This window comes from Podarcis cretensis, assembly GCF_951804945.1.
Source record: "Podarcis cretensis genome assembly, chromosome: 14".
Taxonomy (NCBI): Eukaryota; Metazoa; Chordata; class Lepidosauria; order Squamata; family Lacertidae; genus Podarcis; species Podarcis cretensis.
Window position 1 is genome coordinate 17,173,233 of NC_137183.1, and position 24,829 is coordinate 17,198,061.

At 43.9% G+C, this 24,829-nt stretch overlaps 1 protein-coding gene across 1 annotated transcript in view; it reads left to right on the forward strand.

The window, feature by feature from the left end:
* The window catches only part of ADAMTSL3 (ADAMTS like 3), a 283,673-nt gene that overhangs the window by 33,400 nt on the left and 225,444 nt on the right, over window positions 1–24,829 (forward strand). The window contains exon 2 of the mRNA XM_079954170.1: window positions 20,681–20,800. Coding sequence (XP_079810296.1) covers window positions 20,681–20,800 — 120 coding nt within the window. The remainder of the gene's footprint in view (window positions 1–20,680; window positions 20,801–24,829) is intronic.

Sequence of the window (24,829 nt, forward strand, 5' to 3'; positions counted from 1 at the left end):
GCCACCCGCGTCCCTACAATGTGTTTAAAACCAAAATTGCATTTGGGTAGAAACTGTTTTTCAGGTGGTTAGTCCTAGTCTTTATAACCCTGTACCTTCTTCCAGAAGGCAGATGGTATGTTTTGCAGTCGCTTTCCACGGGTCTCAGGCGTTTCTCCGTATTGATGCATGCCATCAAATATGCTCGAAAGAGCTGTGTTCTAGATGGATCCAAGTGAACAGGTCAGAGCTGTTGTAGAATTGTGAGGAAGAGATCCATTTCTTGAATCTTGCCTGGGGTGACTCTAGTCAGGGAGGTGGGACCAATTCGGATGGTCCGCCCCCGCCACTTAATGGATCCAAATGGTTTCCAGAGAGTGGTAGGGGATGCTTTATCCCATGTTGATGGCCTTTCAGCCGATTCCCTGGTGGCCCGCTTGAATGTGGAGTTAACCAGGGCTATTGACTGTTTGGCTCCGAAGCGCCCTCTCCGATTGCATGGAGCCCGGACAGCCCCGTGGTTTTCCACGGATCTGAGGGCAATGAAACAATCGTTGAGACGGCTAGAGCGCCGGTGGCGGATAACTCATTCCGAATCTGACCAGACACAGGTTAGAGCTCAACGTCGAGCCTACCAAGTGGCGATAGCGACGGCGAAGAAGAATTTCTTCACTGCCTCTATTGCATCTGCAGAAAACAGCAGCAGGAGACTTTTTCAGGTGGTTCACAATTTAGTGGAACCACCTGCAACATCGGGGCCCAGTACGGGCCACATGTTCTCCTGCAATGATTTTGCAAAGTTTTTTGCAGATAAAATCGCTCAGATTCAGGAAGAAGTAGACTCCACCGTGGGAGCAGGGCCGGGGCGGGAGAGTGCTAGAGTTCTGTCTAGTCAAGTTGAGTGGGATCAATTCCAATCTGTTACCTCCGAGGATGTGTACAGGCTGCTTGGACGAGTGAAGCCAACCACCTGTCTCCTGGATCCTTGCCCATCCTGGCTTATAAAAGCTAGCTGGGAAGGACTGGGCGATGGGCTTCGTGGGGTGGTGAATGCTTCCCTCCATGAGGGAGCCTTCCCAGACCCGCTGAAAGAGGCGGTTACTAAACCGCTTCTTAAAAAACCATCTTTAGATGCGGCCACGATGGCCAACTATCGCCCAGTTTCAAACCTTCCATTCTTGGGCAAGGTGATTGAGCGAGCGGTGGCCGAACAACTCCAGGCACGCCTGGAAGAAGCGGACCATTTGGATCCCTTCCAGTCGGGATTCAGGCCTCATCATGGGACTGAAACTGCCTTGGTCGCACTGGTTGATGATCTTCGGCGGGCTAGGGACAAAGGTGAGAGCTGTTTCCTAGTTCTGCTGGATCTCTCAGCGGCGTTTGATACCATCGACCATAACATCCTTCTGGACCGTCTTGAGGGGCTGGGAGCTAGGGGCACTGTCCTACAGTGGTTCCGCTCCTTCCTCCTGGACCGTGTTCAGAAAGTGGTGGTGGGGGATGAGTGTTCAGACCCCTGGGCTCTCACTTGTGGGGTGCCTCAGGGTTCTGTCCTCTCCCCCATGCTTTTCAACATTTACATGCAGCTGCTGGGAGAGATCATCAGGAGGTTTGGGCTGGGTGTTCATCAGTATGCGGATGATACCCAGCTCTACCTCTCTTTTAAATCAGAACCAGTGAAGGCGGTGAAAGTCCTGTGTGAGTGTCTGGAGGCGGTTGGAGGATGGATGGCGGCTAACAGATTGAGGTTGAATCCTGACAAGACAGAAGTGCTGTTTTTGGGGGACAGGAGGCGGGCAGGTGTGGAGGATTCCCTGGTCCTGAATGGGGTAACGGTGCCCCTGAAGGACCAGGTGCGCAGCCTGGGAGTCATTTTGGACTCACAGCTGTCCATGGAGGCACAGGTCAAATCTGTGTCCAGGGCAGCTGTTTACCAGCTCCATCTGGTACGTAGGCTGAGACCCTATCTGCCTGCGGACTGTCTTGCCAGAGTGGTGCATGCTCTGGTTATTTCCCGCTTGGACTACTGCAATGCACTCTACGTGGGGCTACCTTTGAAGGTGACTCGGAAACTACAACTAATCCAGAATGCGGCAGCCAGACTGGTGACTGGGGGCGGCCGCCGAGACCATATAACACCGGTCTTGAAAGACCTACATTGGCTCCCAGTACGTTTCCGAGCACAATTCAAAGTGTTGGTGCTGACCTTTAAAGCCCTAAACGGCCTTGGTCCAGTATACCTGAAGGAGCGTCTCCACCACCATCATTCTGCCCGGACGCTGAGGTCTAGCGCCGAGGGCCTTCTGACGGTTCCCTCATTGCGAGAAGTAAAGCTACAGGGAACCAGGCAGAGGGCCTTCTCGGTAGTGGCGCCCGCCCTGTGGAACGCCCTTCCAGCAGATGTCAAAGCGATAACCAACTACCTGACATTCAGAAGACATCTTAAGGCAGCCCTGTTCAGGGAAGTTTTTAACGTGTGATATTTTATTGTATTTTTGCTTTCTATGGAAGCCGCCCAGAGTGGCTGGGGAGGCCCAGCCAGATGGGCGGGGTATAAATAATAAATTATTATTATTATTATTTAAGGTTTAATGTTTTACTGTATTTTTATATATACTGGAAGCCGCCCAAAGTAGCTGGGGCAACCCAGTCAGATGGGTGGGGTACAAATAATAAAGTATTATTGTTATTACCCAAGTGAGCCATAAGCAGAAGTTGTGTTTGCAGATATAAAATCTTAACTAGTGGGTTTCTAACTGTGTTAACAATTGAATTTTTACCTCCATATGTTAAGAGTGTGGCTTAAGGATGCAGTTTGTGGCTGTGGCAAGTTTATTCATGGTCCTCTTTAGATTGAAAGACAAGTATAAACCAGTGGGGATCTTAAGTGGAGGGGCTCATTCTGAATATATTTGCCAAATGAAAAGCCCAGCTGAAGGGGTCCCTAATGACCTCAACTGAAATTCGGAATCTGAAAGCTGCTTAACTTGACATATCTATTGGCCCATTAGCCATTGATTTTAGTGGGATTAAGACTTCAATTCTAAAGGCCACAGTCCTCAGTCCACTCAATCAGGAAAATACCCACTGGCCAATGTCTTCAGAACTGCTTGTACAAGAGATTTCAGGAATGCAATTCAACTATCATCAGGGCCTCCGTTTTTTAAGTGGCTTAATTGTTCATAATTTAATTATTAGATGATGTGAGAGTTGCATTCTTACTCCCGTAGGCCTAAATGGAATTATGCTGAAATAATTGTTGGAATGCCATTTTAAATGGCTTGGGGAGCCATGTTTCAAACAAAGAAAGTGACAGCTTTTAGGAAGTTGAATTATTGCTTGGCTTGGTAGTCTTATTAAAGCTGTGGTGCTTTTAATTATTATTGTTACACAGCATGTGTAGCACTCTCAGCTGGAAGTGATTCAGATACATCAAGGGGCATTCAGATACACCAGTGGGCACAACTGGAATTCTGAGAAGGTTCTGTGGGCAGCAGTCACAAAATGGCTGCCATAACAGTGTGGCATAACATAAAAACCTCTGACAGGCATTATCTTAAGGCTCTTAAAATGGGCCATTTTAAATATTCAGCGGTATGAATAGTTAACATTCTTGGGCTGAAGGCAAGAACCAGCAATGGGAGGGGGTTGTTCATCCCACCACTCAACCCATGTAGACCAGGCTTCCTCAAACTTGGCCCTCCAGAAGTTTTGAGACTACAGTTCCCATCATCCCTGACCACTGGTCCTGCTAGCTAGGGATCATGGGAGTTGTAGGCCAAAAAAACATATGGAGGTCCGAGTTTGAGGAAGCCTGATGTAGACTCTCTGCTAGCCTGCTACTGGCTCTGACCTCAGCTGTGAAGGAAGATGCCAACTTGCTGCCTTCCAGATGTTTTGGCTCACATCTCCCTTCAGCCCCCAGACAGCATGCCCATCTGGATCGTACATGGCTGTTGAAGGCTGCTCTGTTGTCTTTGCTGGCACAGCTGCAAATTTGTTTTTTTGTTTTTTAATAATTTTTATTGAATGATTTTATGTTACAAAAAATAATACAGCCATACTACCACTAAATATAATTAAGAAATAAAAATTACATACATCAATATTTAGTTTGTTATTTGTTATTTACCGTCTTATTTCCTCCCAAATATTGCATACAACACATATATGTGCAGACACCCACACACCCACACCCGCACAGAAAATGATAATAATGAAAGTAAATATTTTTTCCCCTTTTATCTTCCAAAATCTTTTCTTCAACTTTGACTTCCTGTCAAGTCCCTTTGCATATGTTTTATCTTACATTTGAATGTACACAAAATAATAAACCTTTCTATATAATTTTTGTAATACATTCTGAAACCATAATAAATCCTTAATTGTAGTCCACCTCCTTTTAGTTCCTTTATCACTCGAATGCTAGCACGGAGTCAAAACTATTATTGTATTTTTGAACATATTTTTTATAAACATCCCATTTGTACAGCTGCAAATTTCAACTTGGTTGTTGTAGCACTGTGGAGCAGCCACAAGGCAACGGAGATCTGCTTTTGTTTGTGTCGCTGTACCACTTGGAAGAGTATAGAGGGATTTGTCACAAATCTTGGTTTGGGAAACAGTAAGCATAATGCTAAGATATGTGTACTGCTTTTATGAAATGTATTCAGTCTTGTAGGCTCAAACTGGTGGAACTCCCAACTGAGATGAGATAGGCACACTCCTTGCTGAACTCCAGCCTTTGTTGGGAGATGCACCCCTTTAAGTATTTGGATACTGAGCCATTTAGGTTTATACTCCTGCACACCTTGAACCGTGCTCAGTAGTTCACAAAAGATTGGCATTATACAAGCCCCATTGAGTTGTCCAGCTCAACAGTGCAAATAGCCCCCTCCTGCTGTTGTACCTAGGAACCGGTGTAGCTGTTAGTTTCCGTTTCTCATGTTCCCTGTCTTAAGTTTTGGTTCGCATATTATTTTGGAAAGTGTGAATTAGGTAATTTTGCCCTTCATTGCAAATTGAATATTGAACTTCTGAATAAAGTTTCTCCTATTGGAGGTTGCCACCCACACACTTCGGCTGCGCTTCCTGCTAGTGTGGTGGCTCCTCTGTAAAACAGCTCTAAACAGCTTGTAGCAGAGTTTCTTCCTGGCGCAGACGACGAGGCTACGAGACTTGTGCAAAATACTCAGTCAATAATTACTTTATTTCTTGGCTGGTTCACAAGCATTTTAGTTGCGACTATATACAAAACTGGGACGTGGGTGGCGCTGTGGTCTAAACCGCTGAGCCAGGGCTTGCCGATCAGAAGGTCGGCAGTTTGAATCCCCACAACGGGGTGAGTTCCTGTTGCTTGGTCCCAGCTCCTGGCTTCCTAGCAGTTTGAAAGCATGCCAAAAAGTGCAAGTAGATAAATAGGTACCACTCCAGCGGGAAGGTAAATGGTGTTTCTGTGCGCTGCTCTGGTTTCACCAGAAGTGATGCTGGACACATGACCCGGAAAAACTGTCTGTGCACTGGCTCCCTTGGCCTGTAAAGCGAGATGAGGCCGCAACCCCAGATTCATCCGCAACTGAACCTAACGATCAGGGGTCCTTTACCTTTATTCGACAAAACTATTTACATACACCTTTCCACCACAGTATAAACTCACAGCGTGTGGATACTCTTTCCTCCTGCAGGCAAGTGCAACTTGCAACTTCCTCTTTTTATTTTCATCCCCAGCTGTAACCAGTCAGCCTAGATTGTCACTCCTATCTATTAAAGAAAACTTCTTTAAAGCTACAAGCACCTTTTTTTGTTTCTTTGCAGAACGACTTCCTAACATCTCCTCCATCCCTAGTTGTACCCTAGCAGCTGATATTCAGAGACATACTCTGTTAACAAGAGCTGAAAAAGCAATCCATACAAGTTTTGTAAAGGGTGGGGGAACTGAGTGGATAGTGGTTTGTTTTAAGACTACCTAAATGTCCAATAAAAGATTAGTCCTGGGATCCTTCTGGCTCACTTTCTTGACTGCTCTTTACCGCCAGCTCTCCCGAATCTTATTATTCTTTCTATTCTCATTATATCTGCTGGCCTGCCTGCTGCCTTTCATAATAACAGCTGGTGATAAGGCACGACAGCTTCCTGCAACAACCTTGTGTTAGAATTCTTGAAATGTGAAAACGGACTTCTGTGCAGTGGTTATATTTGTCCCCTGGGGCGGGAAGCGTGCTGTGGCAATCTATCAGACACCCCTCCCAAAGGCATTTCAAATGTAAAGAATCCATCAAGGCATCCCCTCTCTTTTGGTGGTATCTGACTGGACTTGCAATTCACGTTAAATCTGACAAACTTGTGCTTGCAAGTGAATGAGAAAGTGGCTGTCTCTTTAAAGTATTGTTCATGCTTATGTAATTCTGAGATGCGTAGTTTTGTGTTTTTTCCCTTGCAGAAACTTAATGCTTCCTCTACCAGGACCTACTTAGTTTCCATATTTCTCACCACCCCACTCGTGATTTGTTCCTGATCAGGGTGGATAAAAATCAATGACTTTTAAAAAAATCAAATAATAAAAAAAAGGGTTTATAAAAAATTATATTGGATTTTTAAAAATTTAATTTGGATTTTTAAACTAAAATGCCTTTGGAGCAAAAAATCTTTCTAAAGATAGTTTTTTTAAAAAAAAATTAAGTTACATTATAGTTCAAAGGCTATTCATCAGGAAATAAGAATTTGTTTAAAGTTTTTCATGTGTGCTAAAACTCAGTCTAAGTTTTTTTTAAAAAAAATGTTTAACCACATCAGTTAACAAACATGGATATATATGTTATAATGTTATTGTTTTGGTTAAATAAATAGTTTAAATTGTTATTAAGGAAATGATTGTTTTTCTCCTTCCAATAAGACGCACCAGACCACAAGATGCACCTAGTTTTTGGCGGAGGAAAACGAGAGAAAAAATATTCTGAATCCCAGAAGCCAGAACAGCAAGAGGGATCGCTGCGCAGTGAAAGCAGCAATCCCTCTTGCTGTTCTGGCTTCTGGGATAGCTGCGCAGCCTGCATTCGCTCCATAAGACGCACACACATTTCCCCTTACTTTTTAGGAGGGAAAAAGTGAGTCTTATAGAGCAAAAAATACGGTATGCTTTGGCCACAGCCAGAGGGCTGAGGACTGCTGGGCCATATGTGAGTCAAAGAGTTACAGTGTTTTTGTATTGCACCTTGTCAGCTGCCTTAAGATTCATTTGATTGAAAAGCTGGGCATAAAACTTGCAAGAGGTCAGGGGTCAAACCTTTGCATGCAGAACCTATTCTCTGCCACTAAGCTACAGTTTCTCCCTGTCAGGCAAACCAAAAACACTGGTTTGGTGGAGAGAGAGGCGTTGCCCTCCTAAGTTTGTTTGTTTGTTTTTTTTAAAAACCCTATAGAAAACTAGATCTGAACAATCAAGGCTGTTTGGTTTCGCCCTGATGGGAAGAGAGTGTTACGCCAGAGGGTTACTGGGGAAAAGTAGAAACATCCGGGAGGGGAGGATTACTGGAAGGGTAAAGAAAGGGCTGGGTGGTAGGTTCTGTGGAATAATTCTCTTTCCAAGCAGAATGGTGCTTCATAGCAGAAGATCAAACACAAGACAAGTAATGTTGAGGGGTACATTATGCGCCCAGAGAGCTCACTGAGTTCATTTATAAAAACAGCCAGGTAATAGCCTGGTTTAAGGTGAGGCCTTTGATGAAGGCTGTGTGTGCCTGTGTTTTTCTGTGTGTGCTTTGCCCACGTAAGAGGAGAAATTCACACCTCTTTCCGAATTCTTAACTTTTTAAAAGAAGTCTCTCAATTTCAGCTTTTCTCAGTTTCCTTTCCAGTTCTGATTCACCCAGTTGTGAATCCTGCCCCTTGAAAATCCATATATGCGTATTTTCCTTGAAAATCCATATGCATTTTCCTGCACAATAGGTATCTTTGTGCACAATTTTCTTGATTATAAGCATTTTTACAAGCAATTTCCCTCTCATATATTGCATTTCTGTATGTTGTTTTCACTAATAAGCACGCTGATTTTGCGTTGTATGTTTGGAGAGTTGCATCACTAGGTGGGGGAAAGTGTGGGTTTGAAAGGAGAGCTGTGTTTCAGTTTGCATCATGATCTAGGAAGGGCAAATCTGCATAAAAATATGAGCTGAATCAACTTCTCCCCATCTTCTAACTGTGCCACCATCTTGCCCATTTATTTGTTGGCTTGGCAAGTCTTAGCATTTCCTGTTTTTGGCACTGTCTTCTGTTCACCTTTTGTCTGTCTCTCCACTCCCAACCCCCCCAAACGAATGCTCGAAGCACTACATACCAATGCTGCCTCTGTGGTTTTTTGGAGAGAACAAAGGCAGTGGGAGGCAAGTATGGCCTGGATCCATTTGTGTCTTGAACTGGTTGACTCTGGGCATTTTGTCAGGTGCCCTTGTACTTCCGCAAACCAAAGTAAGAATTGGGCAAAACAGAAGGAACTCTTGAGAACCTAAGGCTAGATCTAAACAGCTTTCCTGGGGAAATTGCCATATCCTAATTAGTTTATGTGGCAACTTTTTTTTTCCAAATCTTGTGTTGGATTAAGGCTGTGCCCAGACAGCAGTTTCACTCATTTATTTATTTGTCTCATTTTTTTACTGACCTCACTCTTGGAGGAACCCTGGAGTACTCCACAGATAATTGCGGTCCACTAGGTCAAATGAAGGGACGTGGGTGGCGCTGTGGGTTAAACCACAGAGCCTAGGACTTGCCGATCAGAAGGTCGGCGGTTCGAATCCCCGTGACGAGTGAGCTCCCGTTGCTTGATCCCTGCTCCTGCCAACCTAGCAGTTCGAAAGCACATAAAAGTGCAAGTAGATAAATAGGTACCGCTCTGGCGGGAAGGTAAACGGCGTTTCCATGCGCTGTTCTGGTTGGCCAGAAGTGGCTTAGTCATGCTGGCCACATGACCTGGAAGCTGTTTGCCGGCTTCCTTGGCCAATAAAGCGAGATGAGCGCCACAACCCCAGAGTCGGCCACGACTGGACCTAATGGTCAGGGGTCCCTTTACCTTTACCTTTAGATCAAATGAGACATTGCACCACCCACTTCAGTCTCCCTGCAGCCAACCTTCACCTCCCTCCCTCCCTTCTTTCTTACAGCCAGTTCAGAAAGTAGCACTGCTTTCCAGCTTCCTCCCCTTTAGTCTCAGTGTTGACCCCTTGCAGAATTCAGCTGGGGGGGGGGAGAGCAGGGGCCAAAAGTAGAAATACAGTGGTACCTCAGGTTACATACGCTTCAGGTTAGAGACTCTGCTAACCCAGAAATATTACCTCAGGTTAAGAACTTTGCTTCAGGATGAGAACAGAAATCGTGCTCTGGCGGTGCAGCGGTAGTGGGAGGCCCCATTAGCTAAAGTGGTGCTTCATGTCAAGAACAGTTTCAGGTTAAGAATGGACCTCCAGAATGAATTAGGTTCTTAACCCGAGGTACCACTGTAGTTGGCTCTGGTTCCACCTACTTGTCGTCCTGCCTTTCTGTCTTGCCAGTTCCAGTGGGCACCAGCCACGAATGCCACACTCTTTGATTCTCTTTCAATATCCCTTGCTCGGATGTTTTGCATGAATGGAAGCCTACAAGTTCAGTGACAATTACTCAAAATAAAATAATGTAAATCAAGTGTTCCGTGAGTTCTGCTCCAGTAACTTCTTCAAGTTGGTTTCCTGGTGCATTAACCTTTTTTTTTTTTTTTTTTTAAATAAAAGGGTTGAATTCTAAAGCATTGTTTTGGCTCTTATATCGCAGATTAGAATACATCCTCTGGTTATTTATATATAAATATGAACAATTACGATCCAGTCATCCAGAGAAGCTGGTTGAAGGCATGTTATGAAACATGGGTGAACCTTGGAAATAACCTTTAATGCCAGAATTATGGCAACAGCTGGAAATTTACCTGTAGATGTCAGTGTAATTAGGCAGCTTGAAATTACAATAATAGCCTAATAGGTAAACTATTCGTTTTTACTTTTTGGTGGAGGTGATAATTAAGATGGTGAATTTGTGTTTTTTAAATAGTGGAACAGCTTTATAGATGTACCTTGCATTGAGATCAAATCATGTATGCTTTAATTTTAATTTCAGAAATAAATAATATTTTTAGGGGAGTGGTTTGGAGGGTAAGGATATAAAATGCCGGTTTCAAATTTCACTCTCGCCATGAATGGTGTCAGTGGGTCTAGACATGCTCCTTAAAGCCTGGGCAGCCTTGCTATGCTATGGTGAGAGAATGACTGAGGTGATTTTATGTGAAGTACATCAAGAAAAAATGCCTATATACATTAGGACTGAGGAAACATTTGTAGTCCAAGGGCCACATTTCCTTTAAGGCAGCACTCTGGGGGCCAGATGCCAGTGTGTTGGGGGCTGGTTGAGTTAGGATGAGAATGATCCTGGGGAGAGCTCTAGCAGGTTGTGGGGGACTAGGGTGGATAAAAATCAAGTTTTTAAATTTTTTTAAAAATAAAAATCAGTTTTTAAAAATTTAAATTGGTTTTTTTTTTTTTAAAAAAAAAAGATTTTTAAAATAAAATGCTTTTGGAGGAAAAATCTTTCTAAAGATAGTTTTCTGTTTAAGTTACATTATAGTCCAAAGGCTATTCATCAGGCAATAAGGATTTGTTTTAAGTTTTTCATGTGTGCTAAAACTCAGTCTGAGTTTTGTTTTTGTTTTTTTAAAAGTTTAATCACATCAGTTAACAAACATGGATACATCTGCTATAATTTTACTGCTTTAGTTAAATAAGTTGTTTAAATTGTTATTAAGGAAATGATTATTTTTCTCCTTCCAATAAAGTACAGCAGAAAAGCTGTCCAAATATAAACAGTTAGCTTATTAAACCTCACAATAATTTCATAATCTGTCTATGTATTTCTAATACTATAACCAAATCAGTAGTTTTTGACAGAACTGTAAAAACTACTCTGAAAATTTATTATTCCAAAAATGAAACCATCCTCTGGTTGTAAATATTAAGACTATACCAGCAAGAATGAGTCTTTCTGTAAAAAAAGAAAGAAAAATTAAATCAAGTCTTACTGACTAGTGATTTAAATCGATTTGATTTAAATCAAATCCACCCTGTAGGTGACCCGCAAGAAATGAGGGAATCATCCATCAGAGATCCAAGGTGAGGATGTGAATCATAGAGGGGTAGTTTCTCCAGTCTCTTCCCCACGCCGAGCCCCTCTGCCTCCTCAGTTCCTGCTGGATCCTCCTGTTCCGTAGAAACCCCTCGTGAGCAAACATGCCCCGGTGCAGCTGGAGGCTGGCCAGGGGTTCTGGTACTCCACATAGGGTGAGGCTAATCTCTTTGCAAGAGCAGGAGATGCCCATTCCATCTCCCAGGTCCAGGAGAAGCCAGAAGAGAAGAGCAACAGAGGTTGCAGCCTGTGTTGTTGAAGCAAAGCACCTGCAGAAATGTCCCCGTCCCCCCTCCATCATTCAGCCCATTCCCTACTTAAGTCAGAGAAGGAGAGAGCTAAGGGTTGGGTCTGCATAGCTAGGAAGTCTGCATTGTGTAGTAATGAATAGGGGATCAGCAATGTGGAGGATTGCCTTGTAGCCTGAACCTTGTCCTTGCCAGGGAATCGTTCACCCGCGTCCCCAGTACCGAAGAGAGAACAAAAAGCACCAGGAAAGATTCTTCTTTGGAGAAAAGAGTTTATTGTAATCTGTGCACAGAGACAACCAGCAGAATAGCTTCTGAAAAACTGGCTGCGAAGCAATATACTTCAGCAAACTTTCTTATACTTTCTGAACATTCTCCCCCCTCCCATACCTTCCCCAAACTTCTCCAATCAGCTGGCAAATGTTCAACTTATTCCCTTATATGGCACATCTATATTGCTTGCTAAACATTCCATCTCCCTCCTACATGTCTTTCTGCTGGCTAAGCACTCCCCCTCCCCTTTTGCTTATTCGTGTCTTTCTTACCTTTGCATTACTAAGGCAGGAAGCGCAAGGCAGGAAACGGCCTCCTTAGCAGGCCTGGTTAAATCTGCAAACAGCTGCAATTTCTTGCTAGCTGGCAAGGCAGGAAATGGACTCTTGACCTGCCAGACAGATTTAGCAAACAGCCACTGTGGCTGTCTGACCACAATTGCGGAAGCAGGATTAGCACAGGATTAGCACAGAAATTTACTGCAGATAATATTTGAGAGCAACCCTTCTTAGGTACAAGGTACAGAGAATATTGAGAGAAACCCTTCCCATCTCCCTTCAGCCTAAAGTACGGTATTTTCCCGTGCATAAGACTAGGTTTTTTCACCAAAAAAATAGGTTTAAATTTGGGGCTTGTCTTATACATGGGTAGTGCTGAGGGGTGTTTTCTTAATTTGGAGTCCCCCCAAAATAGGTAAAGGTAAAGGCACCCCTGACCATTAGGTCCAGTTGTGGCCGACTCTGGGATTGCGGCGCTCATCTCGCTTTATTGGCCGAGGGAGCCGGTGTACAGTTTCCGGGTCATGTGGCCACCATGACTAAGCCGCTTCTGGCAGACCAGAACAGCGCACAGAAATGCCGTTTACCTTCTCGCCACTTTGACATGCTTTCGAACTGCTAGGTTGGCAGGAGCAGGGACCAAGCAACGGGAGCTCACCCCGTCGCGGGGATTCGAACCGCCGACCTTCTGATTGGCATGTCCTAGGCTCAGTGGTTTAACCCACAGCTCCACCTGCGTCCCTCCCCCCAAAAAAATAATCTTATACATGGGGACGTCTTATACACGGGAAAATACGGTACCTTAGGGGCTTATGCATCGCAGTAATTTTCTTGGAGGACTCTTATCTTCCACCCAGGCCAGGAAGAGCCATTAGCAGAGTTCAAGCATACCTCGAAGACCTGCTCCCTGCCTTGCAGACCTTTTCCCACCCTGACTGACTCCAGCTACAAAAGCTTGAGGCTGCGGAACTGACTCTTGGGCTGGGGTTTTGTTTAGGGGTTTTTGTCGTGGGGATTGTTGCTGTTGATTGGTATAATTCTCCCCCCCCCCCATCTTTATTTTTTGCTGAAGCAAAAAGAAAAGAAAGATGCCCATTTGTGCCATCTGTAACACAGGTGGCATGCCATGAGAAAACATGATGTGAATCAGCCTCTTCAAAGTGTCCCCAAAAGTTGAACTGGGCAGAAGACTGAACAACACGGGGAAGGGCTTGTGACCCTGTGATAGGAAAAAGCTTACTTTTCTGTCTTGCCCTGAATGTGAAAAGGCATTTTTCACGAAGGTCCAATCTGGTACATGATTGACGTTTAATAACAGAAAGAAACCGGTGGAAATATTTTGGGACACCTTGCACGGAGTTAATTAACTCTCATGCCACAGGGGAAAAGTCTCTTCCCATTCAGTGCTGATGCCTTTGCTAAAAAGGGTGATTTTACATTACACATACTTCTGTAAATCAAGAAAATCTTTAATTAAAAAAAATGGGGAAAAGATAAATAAAACTCTACTAGACTGCACCATTAGCTAATCCATTGCAATTATCAATTTTTATCTTTAACTTTTTACAGCTTCTTTTGTACATTACTATGCATGCAAACTACCTAATGTAAGTAGTAATAAAGCTGCTAATAGTAATGGAAAGGTTAAATTTAATATAATTAAGCTTGATCTTCAGTTAAAACTGCTCACTATGCTAAGCACAATGCCAGAAAAGACGATAGTAGATTATCTATCTTGCCATCTAAACAGCAAACATACCTATTATACCACCTTCCTATCACTGCTGGACAATAGTGTTTCAGTGGTTTGCAACCATCTTTCAGTGGTTTGGATAGCCTTGACCAGCAATGATATTCCATGGATATTTTTTAACCTGATGGTTGCTGAATTACAATCTTTGTAAAATAAATACAATTGGGGGGGGGGGAGGGTGATTTTGAAAGGAAATGCAAAAAGGAATTCTCTTTCAGCTAATTATAACTGAGTCTATTAGCAGTGATGGAAAGGGGTTGCACTTGGACTTCTCTGGAAATGCAGCCACTGAAGTTATTTTAATTAAAGCTTGTCTGTTGATACTCGTTTATTCCCAGTGGGGGGGTTATTGGCTGAACTGACGGTGCTGCTTGCATTAGATGTGATACTGGATTTGAGAATTAATTAGGACAGCGTGGCGGACTCCTGCTTGCAACTTGCATGTGCTGGAGTTATCACGGACTCTCACAATTGGGGCCTTTTCCGCCAATCACATTGATATGAGGAAGTGCAAATACATACAAGAAAGTCAAGATAGCCGGACCAGTTTTATAAAGGCCTTTGCTTCTTTGGGGAGAGTTTTGGCCATCAAAATCCCTGTAGGCAGTGTACGCCCACACTATGCTTATACGAGAAGCCTAGGAGCCGGGCTCATAATTGTAGTCTAACCCTGAAGTAGGAGTGACTTGGATGGGAGTGAGACCTAAGGGGAAATAGCAAGAATGAGGCATGAGGAATAGAGCCAGGATCTCAAGGCAATAAACAAGGCAGATATCCAGCATTCAGCGTTTACTCAAGCGGAGAATTGCTGCTGCAATGAACAGGCAGCCTCATGCCTGCAGCTGAGGCCTTATATAAAGCTCCTGGGTCATTCGGGGTTGGTGAGTAGTGCAGCCAAGCAGAACTCTGTGGGTGGAGTGAGTGAAGCCACTTAAGGGTTGAACTCTCCTGGCTCCATCACTGCTGAGCAAGGCTTTGAGCCTTGGATCTCCCACAAGCCGCTGGGTTCAAAATGTCCTCCCCTGTCCTGGGGATGGGCTTAGTAAGTGCTGAACTCAGAACAGCCGAAGAAATAATTCTGCTACTTTTGGATCCCACCTCCAGCTCCCTTTCCCAAATTCTTGCTGTTTTTATACTGCTCTGCAGTGTACCCACAAATCCTTTGTGGGGAGCAGGCAGGGCTTTGCAGGTACCAACTTGGTAGATTTATTTTTTATTATTAAAAACGTGCAGTGGGTCTATGCTATAAGGAAGCAGCTGAGGTCAGACATTTTCATAGTACAATGGTACCTCAGGTTACAGATGCTTCAGGTTACAGACTCCGCTAACGCAGAAATAGTACCTCAGGTTAAGAACTTTGCTTCAGGATGAGAACAGAAATCACGTGGTAGCGGGAGGGCCATTAGCTAAAGTGGTACCTCAGGTTAAGAACAGTTTCAGGTTAAGAACGGACCTCTGGAATGAATTAAGTTCTTAACCCGAGGTACCACTGTACTTCCCCCCAAGGCACGAGCACATATACATGTGGCACAGAGAAATAAATATTGATTTGCTGCTCCTATCTGTGGCTCAGATCCCACTCCTGGCACTGTGGGGCGTGTGTACACCCACACACCCATTAACAAAATGAAGGACATCATCCTCTTTCTATGCTCCTCCAGATGGAAACATGCAGATGGGGACAAGTATACCCCTGCTGTAAGTTGCTTACATACTGTCTTCTCTTGTATATTATTTACTGCAAAGCTCGATGACTACGCTCTTTTGCGACGAAAATCTGATTACCGGAACGACGTCTGAGCACTGAACCGCTGGTATATCACAGGTGGACTCTTTATTATTGCGTTTGCAATTGTTCAAGATAACATCTAATTTGGAAAGGGAAGAAACGAGCACTGAGCCACTGATATATTTACAAGTGCTCTATTTACTGCATTTGCAGTTGTTTAAGTATGATAAAACCTATTTTGGAAAGAAACTACTTTTGCCATTTTTATGGACATTTATTGTTTGTTTTGAAGATAGTTTCCTAAGTGATATTGTCTTATGTCGATAGAGATAGGCAGGGGGAAGGGACCGGAACATATGGGATCGGCATCCGTCTGCTGTGCCGCTGGGTCCTAAAGCAGCTCTTGGCATCCTAGAGAATAGGCGCCCCAGTGCACCACTAGCTGCACGGCCCCGGGCCAGTGGGAGAGGCGCACATCCATCTCCTAACAAGGTGGGGGTGGGGCGCGGAAGAGAAGAGGGGTGGTGGGAAGAGAGTTTGAGTAGCTGAGCCGATTGGGGATGCTGAGGGCAACAAGAGCTGCTGGGACAAAACAGAGATGGGAGGAGGAACTCAAAGAAGTGAACAACTGCTGCCCGGAAGTCGCTTGGGGCTGCTGCCCAGGAGAGACTGGAGGGAAAGCTTGGGGCAGCAGCCCTAGCAGTGTACTTGAGTCTCTCCCTCCCTCCCTCCCTCCCTCCCTCCCTCCCTCCCTCCCTCCCTCTCCCTCTCCCTCTCCCTCTCCCTCTCCCTCTCCCTCTCCCTCCTCATCCTGCACCTTCCTTGTTCAAGTGGCGTGCTCCCCACTTTACGAAATTTCACTTACATGCGCAGAGGCCCGGAACGTGACCCCGGCATAAGTGGGGGAATGCCTGTATATAGATCAGTGGTTCCTAAAGTGTGTGGTAGCACCCCCAGGGGGGATTACCTAGGGAGGATGCAAAGAAGCAAGGGGCGAACTTGGGGGGGGGGCGCTGGAAGTGTAAACGACTTGAAAAGCTAGTATCAGTGGATCAAGTTCATCAATTTAGTTGAATTGATTAATTGTACGTTTCCGAGCACGATTCAAAGTGTTGGTGCTGACCTTTAAAGCCCTAAACGGCCTCGGTCCTGTATACCTGAAGGAGCATCTCCACCCCCATCGTTCAGCCCGGACACTGAGATCCAGCGCCGAGGGCCTTCTGGCGGTTCCCTCATTGCGAGAAGTGAGGCTACAGGGAACCGGGCAGAGGGCCTTCTCGGTAGTGGCGCCCGACCTGTGGAACGCCCTCCCATCAGATGTCAAAGAGATAAAGAATTACCTGACATTCAGAAGACATCTTAAGGCAGCCCTGTTCAGGGAAGTTTTTAATATGTAATGCTGTATTGTTTTTAACTCTGACTGGGAGCCGCCCAGAGTGGCTGGGGAAACTCAGCCAGATGGGCGGGGTATAAATAATAAATTATTATTATTATTATATTATTATTATTGTTTAAAATGTGTTCTGAATAAATGTGCACTCTCTTGAATTTTATTGTGTTATTTTCTTCCTTAGTGGTTTGTGCAAAGCACCACTCTGAATACAGTGGTACCTCGGGTTAAGTACTTAATTCGTTCTGGAGGTCCGTACTTAACTTGAAACTGTTCTTAACCTGAAGCACCACTTTAGCTAATGGGGCCTCCTGCTGCTGCCGCTGCGCCACCGGAGCCCGATTTCTGTTCTCATCCTGAAGCAAAGTCCTTAACCTGGGTTAGCGGAGTCTGTAACCTGAAGCGTATGTAACCTGAGGTACCACTGTAATGCTATTTATAGGGTAGGGGGCACCAGGGATGAGTTTATGTAACCACAGGGGCGGTGGTACAAAAAAGTTTGGGAACCGCAGTCGATTAGTTGCACGGGGGGACGGGGGACCTGTGGGCCCGGTCACTCTGCATCTGAGTCTGCAAGCCTGCCGAGCTCACTTGTCCAAAAACCTAAATTCTGTTCTACCCCTAGAGTGTGACCTTCTTATTTCCATTTCAATTTATTTCTCTTTATTGCAGCCCATCCTTCACCAGTTGGATTTGGCAGTATATGACTCCATTGTGATTCCACATTAGTAAATTTTATGTGTAGATCCCTGTTTCCACTCCTTAGGTCGCTACCAAAGTATAAGAAGGGCCCCAGGATTGCTCCTCAAGGAACTCTACTGGTTGCTTCATTGCGGTTTTGTCTTTCAACACTGCTATTTGTCTTCTTTCCTTCTAACCTTCTCTATTCCCTAATTCCCAGTGTCTGTATCAATGCCCATCTTTTTTCTGTTTTCTCATACTATCAGGTGCTCTGTGGAAGTTTGTACTAAGAACACAATTCAGTAGTTCTGTCATCTGTTTCAGCGTATATTGAAGCATGGTACAGAAATGAGTAAACTTAAGCAGTATGTTCCATCTGCCTTAGAAGTACCGTCAACTAGCTGAAACATCTTCAGATACACAAGTTCTAAAGTATCAGCATTGGCATGTCATATAATTGTTTTGTTTTATGGACCCAGAAGTATCTTAGATTGCCATCTTTGTGTTGAATTGACTGCTGTCTAATTAGTGCTGTGCCATCAGATGAAAAATATGGTAAATGGTTATTGCCTACTGACAAGAATATGTCAAGGACAGCATCCATCACAATTTCAAACCCTTGTAAAGAATCCTGAAAATTCTGCAAAGAGAAAAATATACAGTGGTACCTTGGTTGACAAACTTAATCCGTTCTGGAAGTCTCTTCTTAAACCAAAGTGTTCTTAAACCAAGGTATGCTTTCCCACAGAAGTGGGGGACTCAATTTACAAATTGAACACCCTCAACAGGAAGCAAAACGTTCTTATTCCAAGGCAAAGTTCACAAACCAAAACACCTACTTCTGGGTTTGCAGCGTTCTTAATCCAAGTTATTCATCAACTAAGCTGTTCTTAAACCAAGGTACCACTGTACTATGAATCAGAAAGAAAGAAAGAAAGTGATAAAATAAGTGTGCCTGGCTTGGTATCCTCTGGATATTGTTGGACTACAACTCCCATCACCCCTTGCTGGCAAAGGCTGAAGTGAGCTTTAGTCCAACGACATCTGGAGGATAACAGGTTGGAAAGGCTGCTCTTTGCAAATGTTTGTTGAATGCTATGCTCTTGCACTTGCTCCAAACGATATTTCACCCTGAGTAGTGTTTAGTAGGCTGCTGCTGTTATAAAATTTAATTTTTGCTCTCTCTTCCCATATTTTATTGGGTGCTTAATATCCAGGCCAGTAAAGATTGCAAAACTCTTTCCATTCTAACAGTTAACCTCTTGGGTTGAAATTTTCCATACTTCTGGACTGAATTCAGATTGCTGTAACTGAGTGCAATCCAGAGCTATTAAAACAAATGGGAGTTCTGCCACATTGGCTTCAATGGGATCAGGGTTGTTTGCATCCATAGGCTGCTGTTTTGCCCAGCGATGGATAACTTTTCTCAACTTGATGTCAGTGACATTATTTTATCATTTATAGTGTTCTGCTTCTCTGCTTTAAAGCACTAGCATAGTTTGCAATAAATCTGTAATGGTCTATAATGTCTTGAATATTTTAAATGTGGGTTAATGATAGAGAGGATGCAAGCAATTTATTAATTGTCTCAATCTCATATTGGGTTCCAATGTTATACAGTTATGTGCTGAGACATGTGGTAGATTTATTGCAGCTGGTGGGGGTGGGGTGAAATCTGGAATAAGACCACAGTGTGAGGGAGGGTTTAATCTGGATCAGAACCATGTTGAGGACAAATGTTTACATTTCTTCTTCCCCTCACCCATGCTGTGGTCCTGCTCAGGACTGTGCCTGCATAGCGTAGCAGCAGTATTATGCAAATCATTAAAAATTGCATCATTTGTTCCTAAATCATTTCCTTCATATATTTATACTTTTATTGACAGTATTGTACAGTACTTACCTACCCTAGTGTTGCAAGCTTGGAAGCCAACGCTTCTCTCAGGAAGCATTCATGTAAGGGCTAATATGAGGATTTATTCAGAATATTATGCAAGTATTCTCACAGGCTTTGTAATAGGAGAATACAACTCCTGTTTTTCACCCTGAGACCACTGTGCCAAGTTGACTCCCAGGGCTCTTCCAGAAGACCTATTTCTTGAGCATTTATCCTGATCTCATGGGAAGAAAAGGGTTCCTTTAATCGCAGTAGAGCACAGAAAATTCTTTACGTCCCTTGCTCTTCCCCTTTCCGCCCTTCATGCTCTCTGTTTTTGCTCTGTCCCAGCCCTTAGCATGGCTTTTTCCAGTCCCAATAATAGAATTGTAGAGTTGGAAGGGAACCCTGCGGGGTCATCTGGTCCAACCCCCTGCAATGCTGGAATCCTGCCCACAGCCGTCCCTGGGTGGGCTCGAATCCCCAACCTTCGAACCACCACGAGGTGCACTGACCCATTGCGCCACAACTAAATCTTTGACCATTTCCTCCTCCCTCCTTGTTATTTCTCTCCCGTCACCTCCCTCTTCCTCCTCCCAGCATCTAGCCTTGCCCTTTCTCTCTCCACCACCATTTAAGCTCCATGTACGCCTTTCTCTGCGTGCCAAGTGTGTGTGAATTAAGTGTGCTCTAGTCTACCGCGAGGGACTCGGGTGGCGCTGTGGGTTAAACCACAGAGCCTAGGACTTGCCGATCAGAAGGTTGACGGTTCGAATCCCCACGACGGGGTGAGCTCCCGTTGCTCGGTCCCAGCTCCTGCCAACCTAGCAGTTCGAAAGCACGTCAAAGTGCAAGTAGATAAATAGGTACCACTCCGGCGGGAAGGTAAACGGCATTTCCGTGCGCTGCTCTGGTTCGCCAAAAGCGGCTTAGTCATGCTGGCCACATGTCCCGGAAGCTGTACGCCGGCTCCCTCAGCCAATAAAGCGAGATGAGCACTGCAATTCCAGAGTCGGTCACGATTGGACCTAATGGTCAGGGGTCCCTTTACCTTTAGTCTACCGCGACCTCTGGCCCCACCTTTCCCTAGCTCCACCTGTTGTAAGCTGCCCTGCCTTGTCCTTCACCCCATCACCCCCAGTGGGCAGTTGTCCCTGCTGCAGAGCCTCCCCCCTGGTCACACGCCATAGCAGGTCTTGCAGATGGGTACTCATGCTTCTGAATGTGTTGGGATTTTCTTTTTCAGCAGCCGTAATACGATCACATCTAATCTTTTACAGACGAGAGCAGAACAGTCCCAAGGTGCATACTTCTTGCCTGAGTTTGCATTATCACCACAAGGAAGCTTCTTGGAAGACACCACAGGAGAGCAGTTCCTCACCTACCGTTACGACGATCAGGTTTGTCTGCTGAATATGAAAATTATGGAGCTCTTTTTAATCTTTCCAAGGGAACAATGGGGCATGTGTGCTCTCAAAGCAGGCCTGTTATCTTAATGTCTGGTGCAGTATTTATAAAGGGACAAATAGCAGTTTTAATATTACCGTATTTTTTCGTGTATAAGACGACCCGATGTATAAGATGACCCCTGTTTTTTGAGCCCCAAAATATGAAAAAAATAATGAAAAATATGAAAAAAAATAATGAAAAATATGAAAAAAATAATTGCAACATTCCATGTATAAGATGACCCCCAATTTTAAACTTAAAAAAATTGCAGGGAAATGTAGTCTTATACACAGAAAAAATGCAGTATTTAGTTTTATTTGTGGGCTTCATTCTTTGATGAAATAAAAAAAATTAAAAAATGGCACCAAGAGCAACATTGCAAAAGCCAAAAGTTATAAAAACTAATGCAAAACAAAGATGTTATAATGCGAAACATATATATAAAAGTATTTGTACAAATGGCTTTGCTAATAGAAAAGAAACAGGGAAAAGCAGGAGACGCAAAAAGGTATGTAGAATTTGGTGAGGAATAGTGCCAAACCATGGTTTAGTGCTCCTAAATGCACCATTTTGTATGCATGTTCCTCTTTCCCTCATGTGCTATGATACTCTTCCTGTCTGTCAGCAAACAAATTGGATTTTGGAACCAAAGCTAGTTCATGTAGTGTCTAACTAAGGTTTGGCCATAATATTGCACAACAGTTTAATAGACAACTATACATGGGAAATTGCATCAAAGTCAGAGGTAGTCCTACTACCTAAGAAAATCGTCTCAGCTGGCAGGTTTGGGACACAATTACACGTGCAAAATCTATTATGACATTGACTGGTGCAAGTTCTCCTGAAATGAGTGCAGGAAGCGCAGCAATGTGGCTTGTGCCCTAGAGCATCTTCTGAATTGTACTTTGTTCAAAGGGGGTACTGTTTGGATTTCCCCACACTTGGTACCAAGACGACCTTGTCATAGATCATTCAACTTTTATGGCACTTGCCCGTTTAGCATCTTGGGAAGGCCAAATCTGATTGCGTTCATATTGCAATTTGAAGTATGTGTAGCTTGTAGGGAAAGACCTGCCAAAGAAGCTGAAAAACATCTTCGTGTATGTGACAACAACGGTGGCGAGAGTCTTAATAGCACAAGGATGGACGGCTGAGGAAACTCTGGCGAAAGAAGTATGGCAAGAGAAGCTGATGGACTATGCAGAATTGGCAAAACTGACACATAAACTACGGGACAGGGATAAGTGTGACTTTAAAGATGAATGGGAACCTTTTACAAAGTACTTAAAGACGCAACAAAATGAATTGTACTGCTTGGCTGGTTTTGAATAAAAAACCAAAAGCTTTTTATTGATAACAAACAGCTGGACAAATTAAGGATCTATACAAATCTGTAACATGCAGATAATAGCATTTTTTAGAGAAACCAGAGATTGGAACTGAGGGAAGTCAGGGTGGGGTGGGGAGGGTGGGTTGTTTTATGGGAGGGAGGGGGAAGGGGGTAAATGGAGGGGAATTAAGGATGATATGTTTTAAGATAATATGTTTTGCTTAATTTTTTTATAAAAAATCTATTTAAAAAAATGAAGTATGTGTAGCAAGGAGCTGCATTGATGCCTGGTTTAAAAAGCCAATTGCCTTTTCTGAAAAAGGAATTTCTTGAAACACCTTTCACAAGGTGCAGCCCATAGCAGATGGTAAGCTAATTCTTGTGTTGTGTTTTTTTATGTAGCATTTTGACTAAATGCGGTTTCCTTAACAGAGAATTGTTCATTTTTACTGGATAAATTTATATATGAAATGAACAGATTTTCATTTTACACTTTCACAGTTTTTGTTTCTGTTGAGCTTGTTGAAGTAGAACGTTAAAAAAGTTAAATTGTAAAGAGAGGGTAGTAATGGATGAAGCAGGGAGTCTGGAAAATAACAAACCATGTTTCTTATAATTAAACCAGCAGTGCGTACTCCAGAAGCCATAGATACATTACACTAAATGTGGAATAGATATAATGGCAAAGAAAGCAACATGAAAGGGACCCTGTTAATCTTGGCAGACGATCTAAAGTAAACCTAGGAAGTGTGTGGCCTGCTGTGGAAATTTACTCATAACACAATGTGTCCCAGAATCCCATTGAACTCCACATCAAAACAATCAGAACTGCATTCATGGGTACTTAAAGCACATTGCTAGTGCAATCTGAATAATGCAGAGATTTATAGAACAATGTGAAAGAGGATGGTTTGTCTCTCACACCAGCACCATTTCTGATCACACAGCATCTTGGCTTCTGGAAATTCTGTTGTTGGGAGACCACTCTTCACACCTTACCATATTTTCCCAGGTATAAGACTACCTTTTCTAATTTTTTTGTGATAAATTGAGGGTCGTCTTATGCACTGGTTAATATGCTAAGTAAGCGAGGGCTGGTGCTGCAGCCATAGCAGGGAAATGTTGGAGAGGAAGCTGCTTACCTGCTCTTCCCATCTTAGGAAGAGTATTTGGTGAGTGCCAGTGTGCGGTGTATTACGGCACCAGTTCCATCAGCCAGAGTGGGGGATCGTCAAAAAGCTGCTCAACAGTTTAGTGAACTTACAAAAGAAGATTGACAACTGTTGAGGGCTCCCAAAAAATAGGGGTCGTCTTATACAGTGGTGCCCCGCAAGACGAACGCCTCGCAAGACGGAAAACCCGCTAGACGAAAGGGTTTTCCGTTTTGGAGGCGCTTCGCAAAACGAATTTCCCTATGGGCTTGCTTCGCAAGACGAAAATGTCTTGCGAGTTCCTGCGGGGTTTTTTCCCTCCCCCCCCCTTTTCCTAAGCCCTAAGCCGCTTATCAGCTGATCCGCTGATAAGCCGCTTATCAGCTGATCACTAAAAGCCGCTAAACCGCTAATAGCACTAATCCGCTAAGCTGTCAATGGGCTTGCTTCGCAAGACGAAAAAACCGCTATACGAAGAGAATCGCGGAACGGATTCTTTTCATCTTGCGAGGCACCACTGTACATGGAAAAATACGGTATGTGGTGTTGAGAGGGTGGTAATGTGGTATTGGATTGCTAGCTAGCTCCAAAATCCTCAAGGGTAGGAACAAGGCTGTCCAGTTTCTAGTCAGGGCTAAGGTAAAAGCTCTCCATTTAGTAGTTTGTGTGTGTGTGTGTTTGTTTGTAGCATTGCCTATTGATTTCATTGCCCTCTCTTGTGCACACTATTGGTATTTTTGTTGGCATTTTGTATTTTGTTGGTATTTGGTTAAAGAATAAAAGGAGAATTCCCTGGATGCCAAAATCCAGTTTTTGGGCAAGTAGTCTTTGGTGAGAGAACCCCAGCAGAGATTTAAAATCATGAAATATGCTGCAAAGTAAAGCCATTAGACATGGTGTAGTGGTTAAGAGCGGTAGTCTCATAATCTGGGGAACCAGGTTCGCGTCTCCGCTCCTCCACATGCAGCTGCTGGGTGACCTTGGGCCAGTCACACTTCTCAGAAGTCTCTCAGCCCCACTCACCTCACAGAGTGTTTGCTGTGGGGGAGGAAGGGAAAGGAGAATGTTAGCCGCTTTGAGACTCCTTTGGGTAGTGATAAAGTGGGATATCAAATCCAAACTACTCTTCTTCTTTAAAATAGCCCTTTCTAAGTCACTTACAAAGCTCCCCACTTTGTTAGAATAGAAATAGACCGCACTTCGGGTAAGTTAAAAATGATTTGATTACAAACTCTTCAAATGTAAGATTCATTTGCCTTTCCACACAGCTGCAAAAAAAGACTTAGTTTCAAAATTGGTAAATGTTTACAAATTATTTGTATAGAAACACAAAGACTGTTTGCTTAAACTGCGTGGTCTGAGCTTGGAGCAGGCAGCCTAGACATCCTTCCTGGTTGAGTTCACGTGGTGGAAAGGGAAGAAAAGAAGGAAAATGAGTTTGGTAAACCTTCCTTTCAAGGTGAGGGAGTGTGACCTAGCTAAACTTGTCAGGACAGCTT